The sequence below is a fragment of a genome, unplaced genomic scaffold, assembly GCF_019419815.1.
Source record: "Pyrus x bretschneideri cultivar Hongxiangsu unplaced genomic scaffold, Pyrus_bretschneideri_v1 Contig41, whole genome shotgun sequence".
In the NCBI taxonomy this organism is placed as follows: Eukaryota; Viridiplantae; Streptophyta; class Magnoliopsida; order Rosales; family Rosaceae; genus Pyrus; species Pyrus x bretschneideri.
In genome coordinates, this window is record NW_025999735.1 from 2279612 (window position 1) to 2298093 (window position 18482).

The window sequence follows — 18482 nt, forward strand, 5'->3', positions numbered from 1 at the left end:
GTTATGGTTATATTTATGTCCAGTAATGATTTGAGATGCATAGAGAGCTCATAACCTGCACCCCGGTGTTAGTGTTCCCGCCCAGAGTTGGGCACAGTCCTTCACGTGATGTTCACTTCCCGCACCACACGCTCATCTTGGATCCAAGTTAGGTGCATAGTCCTGTCGTACAGACCACTTTAGGTGGTTCCGACTCGTAGGTGACCCGCGATTATTCGCCCAGCCTTCACGTGATCGTAGCACTTGAGCGTACTTATATTACACCCAGGCTTGTCGTACAGACCACTTTAGGTGGTTCCGACTCGTGTGCAGGTATAGTTAGTGAGATGGAGATTTGAGCTCTAGATTCAGCCTTACAGGTCACGTTAGGTGACTACGGCTGACAGATTACATGACATTGATTTGTTTTTACCTGAGCACTTGCATTCTATTTAGAGGCATTTGACATGGTATATTTCCGAGCATGATTTATATATATATATATATATATTCTATTTTTCTGCGAAGTATACAGGTTTTACGGCGAGGGGTTATAATCTTGTTTATGAAATGGTTTTTGAAAAGCTTTGTTTTTGCCCACTCACAATTTTTGTTTTGCACCCCTCCAGGTTCTAGTTGGCTAGCACTTTGGTGGCTTCCCTGAGGATTTCTTCGGCATATCTGACAGATTATTACCAGTGTAGGACCACCTTCGAGTGTGCTTTTGTAGTGTTGTTTTCTCCCGAACTGCATTAGGTCTTCGTGCTCTGAACTTTGTTTTCACACTTACGCTTGCACATGTATGTTATTACTTTGTGTAAAGCTGGTTTTTATTTATTCGTACTACTTTTATTATTATTTTATTAGCTTTCGCAAGGTGCACATGGTTACGTCACTTCCAAGTGACGGCCAACATGTCTTGATCTCGATCGAGGTGTGTCATAGGATTTATCCGAACTTTTCCTCCTTTTAATATAAAAATATCGATGAACTAAAAAAAAAAATATATTTATTCAAGTAGTTTAGTGTAAAAATATCGATGATCATATCATGATGTAAACATCTTAAAAACAAGAAAAGCTTCAGTTAGGCCAACCCAATAGAAAGGCCCAAATTTTGTATGTCAAACCCTATTTACCTGAAGATAATTATTAAGATATATATATATATATATATATATATATATGTTGAAAAGTCTAGTGGGTATTGAATGCTCACATAGAAACTGAAGACATTGGGTAGTTTTTCAATGCCCATAAAATTAATCTTGACTTGGTAGGTGAAGGAAGTTATATTGTCAAAGATGTGTACTTGGAGTTGCTCTATAAATAGAGCACTCCGTATGCTTTCATATAGAGCACAGAGAAAAAGAGATGAGGGAAGAGAAAGAGAGGAAGAGGAGAGGAGAGAATACATAGAGTTATCTTTGTACTTCTATTATTCCAAATTATAATGAAAGCATCACTGCTGCTCGATGACGTACTCCAGTCACACTGACTATAGAGGAACCTCGTAAATTTTGTATCTTATTTTATTTATTCCACTGCACACACACCGTCGATTTTACAACAATATGGAATTATATTCCACACCCTTAAAATTTGAGAGGATTTTTAAAATAGGCTAGCATTTTTTCACATTGTCTCTTAAAATTTTGAAATTATTTTGATTTACACTTTTTGAATATCTGAGCATCAACATTTTAATCAAGTTAATGAGTTTTTAATCAATGTGGTATAAATACGACTTGCATATTACTGCACCTACGTGTTTTTACACTCACCATATTAGCAATTTCTTGAAAATGCAAATAATTTATTAGATTAGAAGTGTAAATTGATATAATTTTACACTTTTAGGATAATTTAGTGGCTTATTTAAAAATTAGTGTGTGAAATGTAGTTAGTAAAAAATAATGGGAAAAATAGACTAAGAAACCCCCCCAACGTTTCTGACGTTCTCTCGTCTCGTGGGTTATGTCTCGAGTCCATTGGGGGTTCATCATTCATCAATTTTGATGTTCCAGATCAATTAAAGCAATCAAGACTCCCCATTTCTCCTTCTGATTCAATTTGCACTCCCTCACTTTCACCTCTTCGACTTTCCGCCGCCGAAATTTCCAAGGAAATATAGCAATTTTTGGGCTTCTGATTCAAAGGTAAATTTTGCTCAGATTCTTCTCCTTCTTCTTCTGTTGTTTTTTGGGTATGCATTGTTTCAGCTATTTGATAATCAAAACCCTCTCGAATTATGTTGAGGGTTAGATCGGAGGATGCACTGATTGGGTTGGAGAATTTGACTATTGTAGTATTCTAGGGTTTCCTGTAGGGGAAAAGAACTTTAATGCAAAAGAATTGATCTTGATATCAAACACATTGGTTTATTGTGTAGGACTTTCACTTAAACCCTGTACTGCAAATTAGCGAATAGTTTCGCATTGCTGTTCAATTCAATGCTAAGAAATTTAGTGTTGTGTGTAGTAGCTAATCGAATTATTGGATATGCAGTACCAGTTTCATATCTTTTTTATGATTCCGATACGGTACAAATTTGACGGTTTAATTCGAATGGATTTACATTGTAATTTATACTTGTGATGTAGCATGTGGACGGTGTAAGGTTTAGTAGTTGAAATAATTTGAAGTTAATATTCTTTCCTATAGACTCTTTTCAAGTATATATTTTGAGGCTGTTTTTGTTTGAGTTTTTGTAGGTAATTACCATACTTTTTTCATTCTTAAAAAAAGTTGAATGTGAATGGATGGCACCATTTTAAAACTCCGCCTTGGGTCCTCAAAAGTCCAGGGAGAGTCGCCCCGAGAGATCACCTCTCGGACGAACCTGAAGAGTGACACCGGTGAGAATGGGTGGCTCATACGGTTCTTTGACTCAGCATTTTTCTGTGAATGGATCGCTGTTAGCTACCTGTACAAGCATGATCACGCGGGGGTGCGTGACTACCTCTGTAATCGAATGTACACTCTTCCCTTATCAGGTATCGAGAGCTACTTGTTTCAGATATGTTACATGTCAGTGCACAAGCCTAGCCCATCTTTGGATAAGTTTGTTATTGATATGTGCTCTAAGTCGCTTAAGATAGCACTGAAGGTGCATTGGTTTTTATTGGCGGAGCTTGAAGACTCAGATGATAATGAAGGAATTAATAGGATTCAGGAGAAGTGTCAGATTGCAGCCACTTTGATGGGTGAGTGGCCACCTTTGGTACGTCCTCAAAACGAGTCAGCTAGCCCTGGGAGCAAGAACCAGGTATTGAATAGAATATTGTCATCAAAACAGAAATTGTTGTCACTAACTTCTTCACCACCTGCCCAGAGGTCTTTTTCTTTCTCGCCTTCATCGGGAAACAATCTGCAAGAGGATGGTGCTCCATTCTCTCCCGATGAGAACAAAATTTTTAAAAAATTCATTCCAGGGCCGAAGGTTCGGGATGCATTGCTCTTTAGAAAGTCAGTGGAGAAAGATGACGATGACTCTGAAAAAGATGGGTTCTTTAAGAGGCTTTTAAGAGACAGTAGAGGTGATGATGAGACAGGTTCTAAGCTTAGAGATTCTTTGCTCTTTAGGAAGTCCTCAGAGAAGGATGATGATGCAGGGAAGGATGGCTTCTTTAAGAGGCTATTAAGGGATAGTAAAGGCGACGATGAGGAATTGACATCAAGCTCAGAGGGGTTTTTTAAGAGATTGTTTCGTGATAGTAAGAGTGATTCTGATGATAAATCAATCTCTAAATCAGTGGAAGATGAAGAAAAAGAAGGTTTCTTTCGGAAGTTTTTTAAAGATAAGTCTGAGGACAAGAAGGACCGGATTGATAGGAATGAGGATGAAGATGCACCATACTCTGAAGAAAAAGGTCCGAAATCTGCTGAAGATGATGAAAAAGAGGGGTTCTTCCGAAAATTCTTCAGGGATAAGTTTGATGACAAGAAAGATGGGAATGATAAAACTGAGGAAGGGAGTGCCAATGGAGATGAAGAAGAGCCGTCTGACTTTTCATTGTTTCGAAGGTTGTTCCGTGTGCATCCTGAAGATGCGAAAAGTATTGCTGCAAATGAAAACAGCAGTACTGGTGGCTTGCCAGAAAGTAGTCCAGGGACTGAGAATTTTTTTCGCAAATTGTTTAGAGATCGTGACCGTTCAGTTGAAGACTCGGAGCTATTTGGTTCAAGAAAACACAAAGAGGTAAGCTTGTAACTACTTATCTATATGTTGCTTCGCTTTTAGTGGAAGTATGGCCTTGCAGTCCGTGCTTATTTTGTTTTATTTTATTTTTGTTTTTTGGGAAACAGACTATTTTATTGAAAAAAAAAGACAATAAAGCAATAAGGGCCAAACAAAAGAGGTCAAGAAGACCACTAATAGAAATAACAGAACAGCAAGAACTGGAGCCTAATAGCCACTACTCCAACAAATTCTAAAGGATCATTGCCTGCCATAGATTAAATTTGTTTAATTGAATAACTTTTTCCTTCAGTTTTATTAGATTCGGTGTTATGAGCTGAGATATGTTATAATTAGCTCTTGAAAATGCTTAGCTGCTATGTGTGAAATTCCTCAACTGTCAAATTCTTGAATTAAAATTTTTTTTTCTTTCAATGGTGTATGTAATCCAGTATGATCTCTTTAATCTAGTTTGTGATTTTTATGTTTTAGTAATTATTTTTTCTTGAAAGTTAAACATTAGAATGTCAGGTTTAGTTAGGCACTGCCACGGAAATGTAGTTCTAGAAGGCCACTGAATGTAGGTAATTAGAAGTTAATCAGTAATAAGTAGGCTGAGATGGCATGGAATACAAAACATGTTCAAGTGTTGAAGTTAGTAAACACTGATTTGTGGTAGTACTTCTGTGGCTTTGATATTTACACGTTCATGTGAAGTGTAGTTTTGATATATACATATGTGCAAATGCATAAAGATATCCACGTTTATTTATTTTTTATATTTGTTTTAGTGATTCAAAGCTTAATGTTTTCATATAAACCTTGTAATAACATATAAATGTGTCAAAGAAAGGGTGATAAGTATTTGGTTATTTAAAACGTGGATCATATGGACAATAGATATTTTTCTTATTGTGAAGTTGAATGGTAAGAATACAGAGGTGAGAAGGGGATTTATGAGAGTAAAACTATAGCATAGGAAGGGACTAGAAGTAGACGGTTTGACGAGAAGCTGAATATATTTTCTTAAAAAATGAGATGAGAAGTACAGGAATATGATAATATTCAAATGACATGGAACTTTTGGATGATTCAGAATTGTGGGAGCGGAAGCTTAGAGTAACTTAAAGCTGTATGGTGATGTCCACATATTTTGTGAAATTAACTTAAACCGGTCATGTGATCTCCATAAAAAATTAAAAGTTCAAAACATGTATATTGAATATAATGTACAAACTCTAGAGTTGTTCAAATTTGAACTTTGACTGGGTAGGGTCATTTGCAGATATTTTCTCTAATTTGACTGGTTGAACGAGAAGTTGATTTCCCCAACTTCAGTAGCAGAAGAGCAGTTAATTCTACCTTCCGTTAGTTTTATATTTTGTATTCTGATATTTAGTGATGCATTGACATAATACTACCTCTAATCCTACCAACATATCATGGCATGTTTTGAGCTCTTTGCCTCTTAAACTACACTCATATGCAAGATGAGGGAATTATAGGCAATACAGTTCCATTCTATTGTATTTGCTGGGGTTAAAAGTTCATTTCAAAGAGATGCATAACTTATTTGATGGATCATATTTATTCACTGTTATTTTGTTTTGACAGAAACGCCCTGGTTCACCAAAGCAACAAAATGAAAAGTCAAGTGTGAAGCCCCCACTTCCAAATGGTACAACATCCCAATACCGTAAAGGGGCTTATCATGAGTCGCTGGACTTTGTGCAGTCACTATGTGACACGTCTTATGGCTTAGTGGATATATTTCCAATTGAGGATCGCAAGAGTGCTCTTCGTGAGGTTGACGTTCATCTGGCTTATCATTTACATTTACTCTGCACACACAGCATTTATGGGCATGGCCAGTGTCTGAGTCAGAATTTAATCACAATGGGGGCATTAAAAATATTGAAGGTTACGCTATATGTAGCTAGAGATGTCCTTTATATCAAATTTAGTTTCCTATATAAAATTTGAGACCAAATTATTCTACACAAATGTTGTTGAATTCTTCCTTTCTCTAAGAAAAAAATGCACCCCTCATATACATAGGGAAATAATTTATGCACCACTGTTTTCACTTTCTGCATACACTTATCTTTTTTCTAGCCACTTGATATTGAACAAATCAAAGAACAATTAAGGGCCAAAATTAGAAGGCAGTGTGCATATGGTGCATAGTGGTGTTCACAGTAATCGCTTCCTATATATGTAAATGCTACCTTACCCTTACATTTACAATATGTAATGCATACTCTTGACTATTTAGGTGAAGACCAATGTATAAGGTGCTCTCTTCCCTTGACAAATGCAATGCATACACTTAAAAACATGGTGTTCTATGCATTGCTTTTTTTTAGATTGTTTTGGGGTCAATGCTAAAATTAGAGGGATAAAATTGATTTTATTGGGGTCGTATGATCTCAATGACCCCACCTTCCGTCTGCTAGTGGGCATGGCTAATTGACACCGATGAAAAACTATTTTACTATTTATTAACTTTTTCATTGATTTCTTTTTCATCAATCCTTAGGTTGATTAATGCTCAAATCATGCTCACCATACGCGTAAAATTTCAAGTCAATCTGATATCTCTAATAATTCTATCTTCATTGTAATAATAGTTAGCTCCATACTAACTGTTACAAGGAACCTAACTTACCTAATTCAATGAATCGAAGTCGTTATTTTCTATCACAAATAAATGTGCATGTTTTGTTATTTTTAATCTTTTGTCTGACATGTGTTTTTTATTCTTGCATATCTAGTCACTTGCGGAGATCAATTTGCACATTGCTGAAGCTCAAAATAGTGGAGGTATTTCTTTAGTCAATATTTATATTTTTAAAGGGTTTCCCAACTTACATCTTAAAATTGAAGATAGATGCTTTTAGGAGTTTCTGGGCCCTTTGTGTTTTATTTACCAAACTATGTTTTGGAAATTGAAAAGATTGCAGAAATGTTTTTCCAAATTCAGTGAATTCGATTTCTGAGCAGTTTGGAAAACTTATATTATATATACGTACCATAATATTAGTTCCTAAAAATATTATTTCAAAGATGTTGGAAATGCTTTGCAGAATGCGATACTTGGAAGGGATTATTTTCGTAAATTTGAGATTTGTTTGGTCTTTGTATAAATGTTCCGTATGTCAGTTTTGAAAATGTGGCCATGCATGTTTCGTCTGAGAATCATGCAGCATAAATTGATCTTGTTTTTGTTTTTTGTTTTTTCACATTTTCCCTCCCAAATTTCTGTTCCTGGAAGGTGTTACTACTCTGTGCGCATTCATGTGGTTTGCCTTGTGCATAATTTTTATTTTAATATGAAAGCCTGGATTCCATGAGAATCTAGGTATAATTTTATTTGAAAAGGAGTCCAATGCAACTAACACATGAAAAATTGGACGGAATTTGTCACCTACTGTTCTGAATATTATTTTACCCCTTTAGTTAGTGATAGTCGACAGTCTTATGCCTTTGGGGCAACTGTATTTACAGTTACCTCGATACTCTTAATTGAATATTGCTGATGATAATATTAGGAGTTTGCTTTCCAATGGGGAAGGGGATGTATCGCGTGGTTTATATACCAGAAGATGAAGCTGTTCTTTTGAATTCTAGGGAAAAGGCACCGTATCTCATATGTGTCGAAGTCCTGAAAAGTGAAATTACAGGGTACGCTTACAGTTGCTTAATTTTTTCATTTCATTATAGTCTAATTTTCCCCTGATCAAAACAAGTTTCCATGTTTGATAATCGAATTTCCCTTGTAATTGTTTGAAGCTGAGATATATTCTATTTCTTTTGTTTTTGCTTTATTTTGTGAAAACTTGTTTAAGCAATGCAAAGGACATATCTGGTTCTCAAAAGCTTTCTCGAGGGGGAATTCCTTTAGCAAATGGGGATGCACTTCTGCAAAGACCGCCTCCGTGGGCATATCCTTTGTGGACTGTCCAGGAGGTCTATCGCAATAGTAATGATAGGATGTCGAGTTCAACTGCTCAAGCAATTGACCAGGCAATGTCACATACGTCCGAGGCGAAAGCGACATTTGTTACTGTAAAAATATCTGTGGAGAATAAATTGCATAGTCATACAGTAAAAGCAGAGAATATATCAAGGAATTATCAACGTAGAGAGACTGCGACTTGTGCATCAAAAGAAGCACAAGAGAGTGATTTGGAGTGGGTGAGGGTGGTGCTTACAGCAGATCCTGGTGTTAGGATGGAGGACATTGAGGATCAAGGCCCCCCTCGGCGGAAGGAACACCGTCGTGTTCCAAGTACAGTGGCTATAGAGGAAGCAAAGGTGGGCCTTGTTTGGTCTTCAGCACTAAATTGATGTTAATTTGGCATTTATTGATGTTTGAATGAAACCACATTTATCTTGTTGCTTATCCTTTTTGTACTAATATCCTCCAAGTTTGATGTAACTGTTTCCAGCAGGCTTGTGTGCATATGTTTGTCTCATTTCTTACATATAATATTCTTTTCTTGTCTTCAGCATGAAATTTGTCTCGATGAAATGTTTTTGTCAAAGTTTCGTTTATTCACCAGTATCAATAGGCTGATAAACACACACACACAGATTTTCTGTGGGGCAATCTTCTCCTCCCAGTCATTCTGCTATATTATATTGTCAAATTCTGTACTTGGAACATTGATCAGGTGCTTTCTTTTCTGATTCTGTAGTTTTGTTGGTTGTCTAACCACATAACATTCTAGATTGTCTGAACATTAATCATTTTCTCATGAGGTGTAATACTATTGAGATGATTTCGCGTACAATGTATTTCAGTCTTCTACATTTGATTCAAACGGATGAGAAACTTGTTCCTGTATAAAAGTTGTTGATTAATTAATTACTTTATTTTTTAAGAATGCTTCCGGACCAGAACCTAATCTGGCACCACAGACATTCCTGTATTGTCTTGTCAACTTGAGAGACAGACTGATTCCTTTCTGTTGTGCACACATTATTTTTCTTGCTTCATAAATTGACATTGCAGTAGCGTAGATGCTTATACATCCATGCACAGGTTAATTGTAATGGCATTGAAGCCTCAAGTTAAACAAATAAGATTGATGCTTTCTGAAATAATGAACTTATCTGTGTAAGTTTGGATTGTTTTATGTTACTCATGAATTTATATTCTAATTATCTCTTGCTTTGTTCATAAATTTAACTTTCTTCAGGCTGCTGCAGCAAAAGGAGAAGCACCTCCTGGACTTCCTCTGAAAGGGGCTGGTCAGGATTCGTCAGATGCACAGCCAATGGTGACATTTCTAGAATTTGAAATTGTGTTAAGAGTTGTATTGTGGAGATGCTTGATTATATTATCTGACAACATTCAAAATTTTCACCAGGCTAATGGTGGTACTCCCAAAGCCAGCAATGCCTTGTCTGGCGAACTTTGGGAGGTAAAGAAGGAGAGATTAAGAAAAGCTTCAGTTCATGGAAAGTTACCTGGTTGGGACTTGTACTCGGTGAGTATTTCCTCTCTCTCACTGTTGTTTCTGCTTCTTTCCTCTTTTAAATATAATCGTTTCCTTATTAAAAAAAAAAAAAAAAAATATTATAAAAAAAAAAAAAAAAAAAAAAAACCTAGTCTGATCAAGAGAGTGTTGGTAAGGTTTTCACATATGAACTAGATTTCTGGTAAAGTTGAGGAAATTTGGGAACTGAGTGACTATGTCAGCCCCCTTTCTCACTTGAGTGAGATTGCTTAGAAACATGAATTTGAGAATTTACATTCTTAAATTTATCTTCTCATTTTTCAGATGAAGCTGGTTAAACTTAAAACATAACTGTTAATTGTTTTGCTTAACAGCTAACAATATGTTAGTTTGTATTATGAAATTTTATTTTATAATAGAAACTCTACAGAAAAGGGGACAAGTAACCCACCATGAGTAGAAGAGAAAAGAATATTCATTTAACAAACTACTTCTAGCTTAAGACACCAGAATTAATCATGACACTACAACTTTCCAATCTAGAATAATATCAAACAGAGTTGTGTCCCTAAATACAGGAAAAACAGAAGTGTAAAGCACCACCCAAAACTGGACCGTCTTTCACACCTCCTCCACTTCCAATCCCCTAACATCCTTGAAGATCCGGTCAAGCTGTCAGGTAAAACTGCTAGACCCCAAAGGCTCAAGCATTTAGGGACTGGCCAATGATTTATCTTGAGCTAACACCAGCCGTGGCTTGCATCCTTATCTTGTGCATGCAGAGATAGACAACGAGAAACATATAGGTGCAGCCCTGCTATATATTTGCAAATTTGGGGATTGGGAATAAAATAATTTGATTCCAGGAATTTTGTAACCAGAGATTCATCACCACATTAGATTACCATTGGACCTGAAACGCTTAAGCTGTCGGGGATAACACAATAATGCATGTCAAACTAACTTGGTCACCCTTTGAAAGGGTGGAAAGGTTTAATTTTGGTTGTCTTTTCTTTTCTGAAATGTTTGAGGTGTTTATGTTAAACTAAATAAAGTTTAAGTTTGGATGGCCTTGGTTTTCTTCTGTACATTCTTATCCATTTATCGGTTCTATAATTGTATGTTCAAGACTTCTTGGTACTGTATTGTATTTAGCTTCATATATACTTGGTGTAGGTTATCGTGAAGAGTGGTGATGATTGTAGGCAGGAGCATCTTGCTGTGCAACTTATTTCTCACTTTTATGGTAGGTATCTTTCTAATTACTTTTGTTCTGTTTGGTCGAAGGCAGTTCTGTCTACCTTCTCTGACTCCTTCTCCCTCGCTTACTACTCAATCTTTGGTTTGAGTAGGTCAAATAAGATGCTTTCTTAAAACCTATGGAAAAAAAGATGCATTGTGGAAACATTGAACTCTGCCTCTTGTTTCTTTCTATTAGAATTCTTGGAGAACCAATCAAAATCTACTTGAAGAAAGCTAGTTGAACCTCTATGTCTGTTTGACAGTTTAACCGAGGATTGCATTGTGTGTCAGGAAATGCTCTTTATTTGTGTTGTGCAATCAAGGATGAGAGTTGTCCTTTTTTTTTTTTTTTTTCTTTTTTTTTTCTTTTCTGTTGGTATTAAATTGAGTCTGCTGCCACAAGTGTTTGGGCTGGGCTTAAGGCACAAATAAAACTGTCCAACTTCACATAGATCTCCCAAGCCCGAGTTATATTCTTATAAGAGCACTTAAAATAGAGGAAGATACTAAGAGGAAAAACTAGCTGTTGCAGTGGGACTGAAATAGGGATTGAAATAGGTAATTTTGGAATCCGCCCTTATTGTAGATATGTTATTTATTGTAATCTTCAATTGACGTGTTAAATGAGTGATTTAACTATCATTTTCTGTTGAACCAATGTTGATATGTTTGCTAATACAAACCACTATTAATTTTTATCAACCTCGCTGTTTCATCATCCTCAATATTTTAGTCTCTTTTTGGTTTCAAAATGTTTATCTCGTGGTCCCATATTAGACAGTAAATTAAACAAGCTGGAAATATTAATTGAACTGAATTCAACTTGTTATGTTACTTTCCAGATTTATCAAAATCATTTCCTTGTTGCATTTTGTTTCACAGTAGTTGAACCCACTCCTGAAAACTAGTTGAAGACTATAACATTGGATTTGATGGCAGATATATTCCAAGAAGCTGGTCTTCCTCTCTGGTTGCGCCCTTATGAAATCTTAGTTACTTCTTCTTACACAGCTCTCATTGAAACAATTCCAGATACGGTAATTCTGTTCTCTTGTTCTATTTAAGTGAATTAAGAATTTCAAAACTTCACCACCTCTTCCATAATATACCTTGCTGTGTTATAGGCTTCAATTCATTCTATCAAAAGTAGATATCCGAACATCACGAGCTTGCGAGACTTCTTTGCTGCTAAGTACCAAGAAAATTCTCCAAGTTTTAAACTTGCTCAGGTAATCTTCCACTTCATGAAGCAGGTGTCTAACAAAATGTATTCTAGTGCTCAGCTTTATCCTCATCATGGTTAATTGTTATAACTGCAACGGGGGAATGGACACTGATTTTTCTATTTGTATTATTTTATTTTTTTTTTGAAGTGCTGGGGTGGGGTGAAGGTAGGAAGGATATGAAAACTCTTGGTGAGATTGGGAGCTTAAGAATTGCCTTATAATGACTCTTTCCTTCTCTGTTTCTGGATATTAGGGTTAGTTGTTGGCAACTCTAGAAGTAATGACGTTTAATAAGGACAAGCGGGTATTAGGGTCACTACCCTTTTCTAGTAATATGACATTTAATTAGTCGACAATAGATTCCTAAGGTTCCGAGTATATAGAGTTACCAGATTGAGGTTGTTTGTAGACATTGTAGGACTTGGATCAATTTGGTTGTTGAAGCCATAGCTGTCGGATTCGGTGAAATCACCTCTGAATTCCGTATTACGGATGTACCGGTACTTTTTGGATTCGGTGGTTCATCTAATCATCTCTAATAATTTCTAATCAGATTACAGAAAAGCTGTAATTGTTTGGAAGAGAGGATGGAAACAACTGGAATTTTAGGAAGCTCTGTGCATCTGATTTTCGTCAGGTAGACGGAAGACGAGGGAGAGGAAGAGAGAGAAAATATTAAGTTTATTTAATTTTTTTATTGTGTTAGTGGGGGGACCCATCTGGAGTATTTATTTTTTAGAGAAGTAAAAGAGTCGGAGGCCGATAGCATTTCCCATGTTCCATATTAATTTAATAGTTATATATATATATATATTTTTTTTTTTAACAAACAATTTTATCCACAGATTCTACACTTTTTTTGGGCCCCGGGGGGGGGGTGTGGTGGGCTTAGCCTCACAATGGGCTAGCAATAATGTGGTTCAAATTTGCCTTTGATGAGACTCGAACCTAAGTACTATCACTTACGAGTGAAGAGGAATACCACTAGACCATAATACTAAGTGAATTAATTGTTTTTTATTTGTTTACAAATAATCAATTTAAACAAAAATAATTGTTTACAATAACTATAAATATTATTGTAAAGTGTGTATTATGAATATTTGTAATTTATGTTTTTAACGAATTAAGAACGAATTGAACTGAATATCGTACTGTCTATGTGTACCCTCTGATGAATGGTACTTTAGGTTACTACCGAATTCCGTACCCGAACTGAACCACGTACTCGAACCATACCCCGTATCTGGCAACTATGGTTGAAGCATATTAATATACTGTGAAAATAAGAAATGTGATTCATATTAATTAGCATTCTATATAATTGCAAGAGCATGTCATATGGTTTTATACTGTAGTGGCTCTCTGTAATGTCGTTTGACCAATTGCCCCGCTTACAGTACTGCATATCTGTTTGGGTCACTTTCTGCAGTATCTGAAGCCATGCTATCGTTTTGAAGTTTTTGAATATGATGCCTTTACCCTGTCCTTTCTAAAATTCTGTATAGTTACTTCTGGATGAGAGTAAGCTTTTGGCATACTCATAAATGTTTATTTGGTTAGATGCGAATGAAGTTGATTTTGAAGGTCCCTTTCACTTATGACTTGCGAGTTGTGTATAATTCCATGGATCAGCTTCTAGATTTTGATTTTTGATTAGTCTTGGCAGAAAAAGAACAATAGATACCTTGATGTGTCTCCCTAATAGGTTTTCCATCTTGGTCTCTTTATATGAATTATATGTTAAGACGTTCTCGGTTCTCTTTTTTTTTGAGTACCAGATTTTCCCGAGTCCCATACCAACTTAATGAACCCATCAATATTTTGGTCATCTAAATGAATTTAAAGAAAAATGTACACTAGGGAAAATTGTCCAGAATCCAGATTCAAGTGGTGCAATGAGCCAATTATATTGTCTCCTAGTTACATTTAATTAATTTCACTGAATCTAATGTTCTTTGTGAATAGAAAGGCTTGATTTATTTATTTATTTAATTTGTTTTACAGAGGAATTTTGTTGAAAGTATGGCTGGGTATTCTCTAGTTTGTTACCTTCTGCAGGTATGGTTTCCCCCTCTCTCTATCTTTCTATGTATCAATCCATCTCGCTCTATCTTTCTATAACTCAAACATGAAAATGTGTTAATTCTGTCATGGAGTTACGCTGAATGGGTAAACCTCTAATGAAATTAAGCTTCAATGCAGATGTTAATTTCAAAAATGGCATTTTGTGTGTATATGAGATACGTTACGTATATCCCACTGTGTTTATATGTTTTATCATGTTGCTTCAGGACAAAAAATCGTTCATGTTACTACTGGTTGAAAAACTGACCATGTTAGTTGCTTTGTTAACCTGTAATGCACTTGTTAGCAAACTCTTATTTACGTCACTAGTACAAGGGGATACAGTTTTTTAACAACAATGCAATTAAGAAATTACTTGACTTTCTGACCACGTATGGCTCCTGGTTGTTATACTCAATATTGTCATTCCCTAAATATCATTATTTTTCTTTGGTACAATAAAATGATCTCTTTCCTAAACATTTACAAGTTAACCCTGGAATCTGCCATATGTTGCATACGTATATGTATGATTTCAAATGTTAGTGAAGATTTAAATTATTTACTGTATGTTTGACATTTGTTCTCATTCAGTAGCATGTACTTGAGGCACGTTTAGTTTATCAAATACCTTTGATCCTCGGTTTTCTCCTTGTTTAGTCCTTGAAGGTCATATAATAATTTTTCACCGATGTGTTTGTTGTTTAGATAAAGGATAGGCACAATGGGAACCTCTTAATGGATGAAGAAGGTCATATTGTACATATTGATTTCGGTTTCATGCTCTCCAATTCGCCTGGGGGTGTTAATTTTGAGAGTGCTCCATTCAAATTAACACGTGAACTTCTTGAGGTAAGAGACATACGCTTATATTGTTTGTTTATCACTTTCCATCTTTGTGTCCAATAATCTTCCTTGCTGCTTGTTAACATTTTAGGGTGAATCATTTTTTCCTTCTAAGTTGAAAGTGTGATTATGCTAGGTCATGGATTCTGATGCTGAGGGAGTTCCTAGCGAGTTCTTCGATTATTTTAAGGTAACAATAGAAAAAAAACTTAGTTGTTTTTGTTCATGGACATCGATGTCTTTGGATGTTTTTATATTCTCTGGGGGTAAGCTCTCGCGCTGTTTTCAGGTTTTGTGCATTCAAGGGTTCCTTACATGTCGGAAGCATGCAGAACGCATTATTCTTCTTGTTGAGATGTTGCAGGTAACACCAAATTTAGCTGTCAATGCGCTCGTCCTTTTTTTCTTTTTGTCAACTGTGGAATGAAAAGAAATTGAGGGTGTGGTGTCTTCAGAATTCCAGGAAGGGAAATGATTTTCACACATCCTTTCTCACCTCATACACAATCCCTTTTGTTTTGTAGCCGTTAGATTGAACAATTTAAGTAAAATCAAGTCATGATTAACAGAGAGTGTGCACAAGCTGAAAAAGGGTGTGTTGCAATCACTACCCTGTGGGGAATTACTGTTTTACCCTATTGGTTTGGAGAGCTGTAGTTAGTTCGCGATTGTTGGTAGAGCTTGTTCGTCTGTGTTATACTGTTTGTTTGCCGATATCTTCACCACTGTTGGATGTATTGTCTTCCATTTCAATTCAATAAAAATGATGTTTTTCATGAAGGAGATGGAACTCAACAGTGTGCATGTGTAGTCGATTGATGAGCATGCAAGAGTCTAGGGAGAATCTCTTATCAAAATGCCCGCTTTTATAATGGTTGGTTAACTCAGGCTACTGTTAAAATGTCTTTTGCCAGGACTCTGGTTTTCCATGCTTTAAAGGTGGTGCACGAACAATACAGAATCTGCGGAAACGGTTTCACTTGAGTTTGACAGAAGAGGTTTGATTTAGTGTTCTTATTTTTTACTTCAAGTGCACTATATTTCGTTGCTATCGTTGTAACATTGTTGTTTGATGCTTTCTATCAGCAATGCGTATCCTTGGTGCTTTCTTTGATCAGCAGCAGCTTGGATGCATGGCGAACAAGGCAGTATGATTATTATCAGAGGGTTTTGAACGGAATATTGTGAGGTTAGTTTTTGTTGATATTCACATGGTTTTATCCGGAAAAGCCAGCTCTGTGAGCGTTTGATCAAAAGTGCATATGCGAGCTGGCCGAGTTTTCATCGGAGGTGAAAAAAGGCTTGCTTATAGTGGTTTTGTCCTATTTTTCTGGGTGAGGAATTTGTAATTGTATGGGCAAAGAAGCTTATTCAGCATCTAGAAGGAGTTCACTTATTCTTGGGGGAATGTTCGACCTTACTCCCCCTTGTCGGACTCCCCATACTGTACAGCGTGATTGCGATTGAGGAGACTTAGAAATCCAATGGCTACGAAAGCCATATTTTCTCAGGTGCCATTGCAACGCATTTTACACTTCTTTGTGATCTGAAGAACCTTGCACTATTCATTTTGTAAATCTTCCATTTCCAATGAAAGAAAGTCTTCAGGTCCAAGTGTGGAATGGTTCCAATCTCCCTAAAGTGGCCTTTCTTCCAATTCCGGTGACGGTTGGACGGTATCCATATGCGAGGGTCCGATTGTTTCTTATTCTTGTATCGGAAAGCTTGTGAAAGCAAAATTCTCGAGAAGCTGTATGTGATTGTATCATGTGTTCCTGATCTGATTTTACATAGTGAAAATTTGTAGTCTTGTTGAAGGAGATTTCGTGATGAATGTGGCTGAAGCTGTGTGACACATTCAGGTTTATTTTTCGTCCACTGGACTCGTAAACGAAAAATTGAAATTTATTCATATCAATCGAGCACAAGTGCAATCCACAAGCTCACACAATAAAAAAAAAAAAACGAATTCATGGAAACTTTTATAAAGTTATACACTCGGGACCGAATCACTATAATTTTAGGGTGGTTATCACTTAATAGAGGTGTAATTAAAAAATATTATTTATGGAATTATATATTCTGAATGAATTTGTATTTCTTACATATTTTTGTACTAATTGACAATTATAACCATGTGAAAACGTGTTTATTTAAGATGAGATCAAGAAAAATTATAACTTGTTACAATATGGAGTTTATCCAATACATAACATAATCAGTCCCAAGTTGGGACTGAAATTTTGTATGATTTGAGGTTTATCCTAGAGTACAGTTTACAGAGGTTTTATTGAATCTTATTGGGACAAGGTGGTGGTAGGGTTTGCAAAGTAGTCCATCCTTACTTAAAAAATCGTTTGTCTCGTGTCATAAAACTAGAAGGGGTGCGGTTCAATTTGAATTGGTTTGATATTAAATATATCGAACCAACTAACATTCAACGGTTTGATTTGATTCGATTTGATCATGCTACCATTGAAACCAAACCAAATCAAACAGTTGTAATTAGTTTAATTTAGTATGGTTCGGTTGGTTTAATCTTATTCAAGCACATCAATATACAAAAAGGTCCAACATTTCATGAGTTTTTATTTTTCTAAACATTGGTCCACACATCTCACACATTTTAATTTAAGAGTCTTTTCAGTTTAGGGTTAATTACACCAACACCCCTAAGTAGGGGTGGGCAAACGAGTATAAGAACCGTGGGTCGGGGGGGGGGGGGATGGGAATCAAGGTTTGGGGCGGGTACGGACCGGTTCCTAATTTTTAAAATAAGAAATGGGGCGGGGTGGGGCAAGGCTTTGAAATTTTAGGGGCGGGCCGATTCTAGAAGTATAGAAAAATGGGTACCTGGACCGGCCCTTTTGTAATTGCAATGGACATACGAGATTGAAAAGGAACCTACCAACAAATATGAGCCGTTAGTTTTACCCTAGGTCCTAGATCTCCTCGAGCTCGACTCTGTCATTGGAGTCCTCGAACTCGACTCGATTCTCTTTTACCGTCTCGCCTCGTTGTCTCCTCCACCACCCCGACCTCGACCCTGTCACTGGAGTCCTCGAACTCGACTCTGTCCCTCCCCGACATCACCGCCCTCTCTCTCTCTCTCAAAGTTTTTCTCCCTTAGATCCCCAACCGGCCGCTCCATCGTTTGGTTGGTTTGGTTAGTTTGATGCCTACCACTACATAAAGCATGACAAGAAAAACAAAAAAAGGCGAGAGGTGGATTTAGACATCTGGAAAGTCAACAAAACATGGTTGGCGTCAAGCTCCAATCTAGTTCTTAAAAGTATATATGGTTCAGAAATGATAATTTCACATCTTTTTCCGTTTTAGTACTACTCTTTAATTTTGGTCTACGGGTTATATAAATAAAATGGAAACAAACAGACATTACTAAATACGGATTATTTGTTAGAATGAGGATCCAAAATCCTGTTTGTTATGCGCTGCATGGGGGGTTTAATTTGGTATG

The 18482-nt window shown here is 36.4% G+C and overlaps 1 protein-coding gene across 4 annotated transcripts; it reads left to right on the top strand.

Moving 5' to 3' along the window:
- The first annotated feature begins 1908 nt into the window (after positions 1-1908).
- LOC103961021 (phosphatidylinositol 4-kinase beta 1) lies at positions 1909-16818 on the top strand. Of its 4 annotated transcripts, XM_009373523.3 has the most exons (17): positions 1911-2137; positions 2693-4179; positions 5773-5964; positions 6933-6981; positions 7710-7842; positions 8007-8475; positions 9363-9443; positions 9534-9653; positions 10800-10869; positions 11805-11902; positions 11990-12094; positions 14099-14152; positions 14867-15010; positions 15141-15194; positions 15294-15368; positions 15919-16002; positions 16091-16818. In XM_009373523.3, the coding sequence occupies exons 2-17, from the start codon at positions 2737-2739 to the stop codon at positions 16190-16192; spliced, it is 3273 nt and encodes a 1090-aa protein (XP_009371798.2). In that variant the 5' UTR covers positions 1911-2137; positions 2693-2736; the 3' UTR covers positions 16193-16818. The 4 variants fall into 4 exon arrangements, 3 of the variants coding, with proteins under 3 accessions (XP_048422316.1, XP_048422315.1, XP_009371798.2); XM_048566358.1 differs by lacking the exons at positions 15294-15368; positions 15919-16002; positions 16091-16818 and having other exon boundaries at positions 1910-2137; positions 15096-15146; XR_007251581.1 differs by lacking the exons at positions 11990-12094; positions 14099-14152; positions 14867-15010; ... (2 more) ...; positions 15919-16002; positions 16091-16818 and adding an exon at positions 10202-10302 and having other exon boundaries at positions 1909-2137; positions 11805-11877.
- Positions 16819-18482: the final 1664 nt, after the last annotated feature.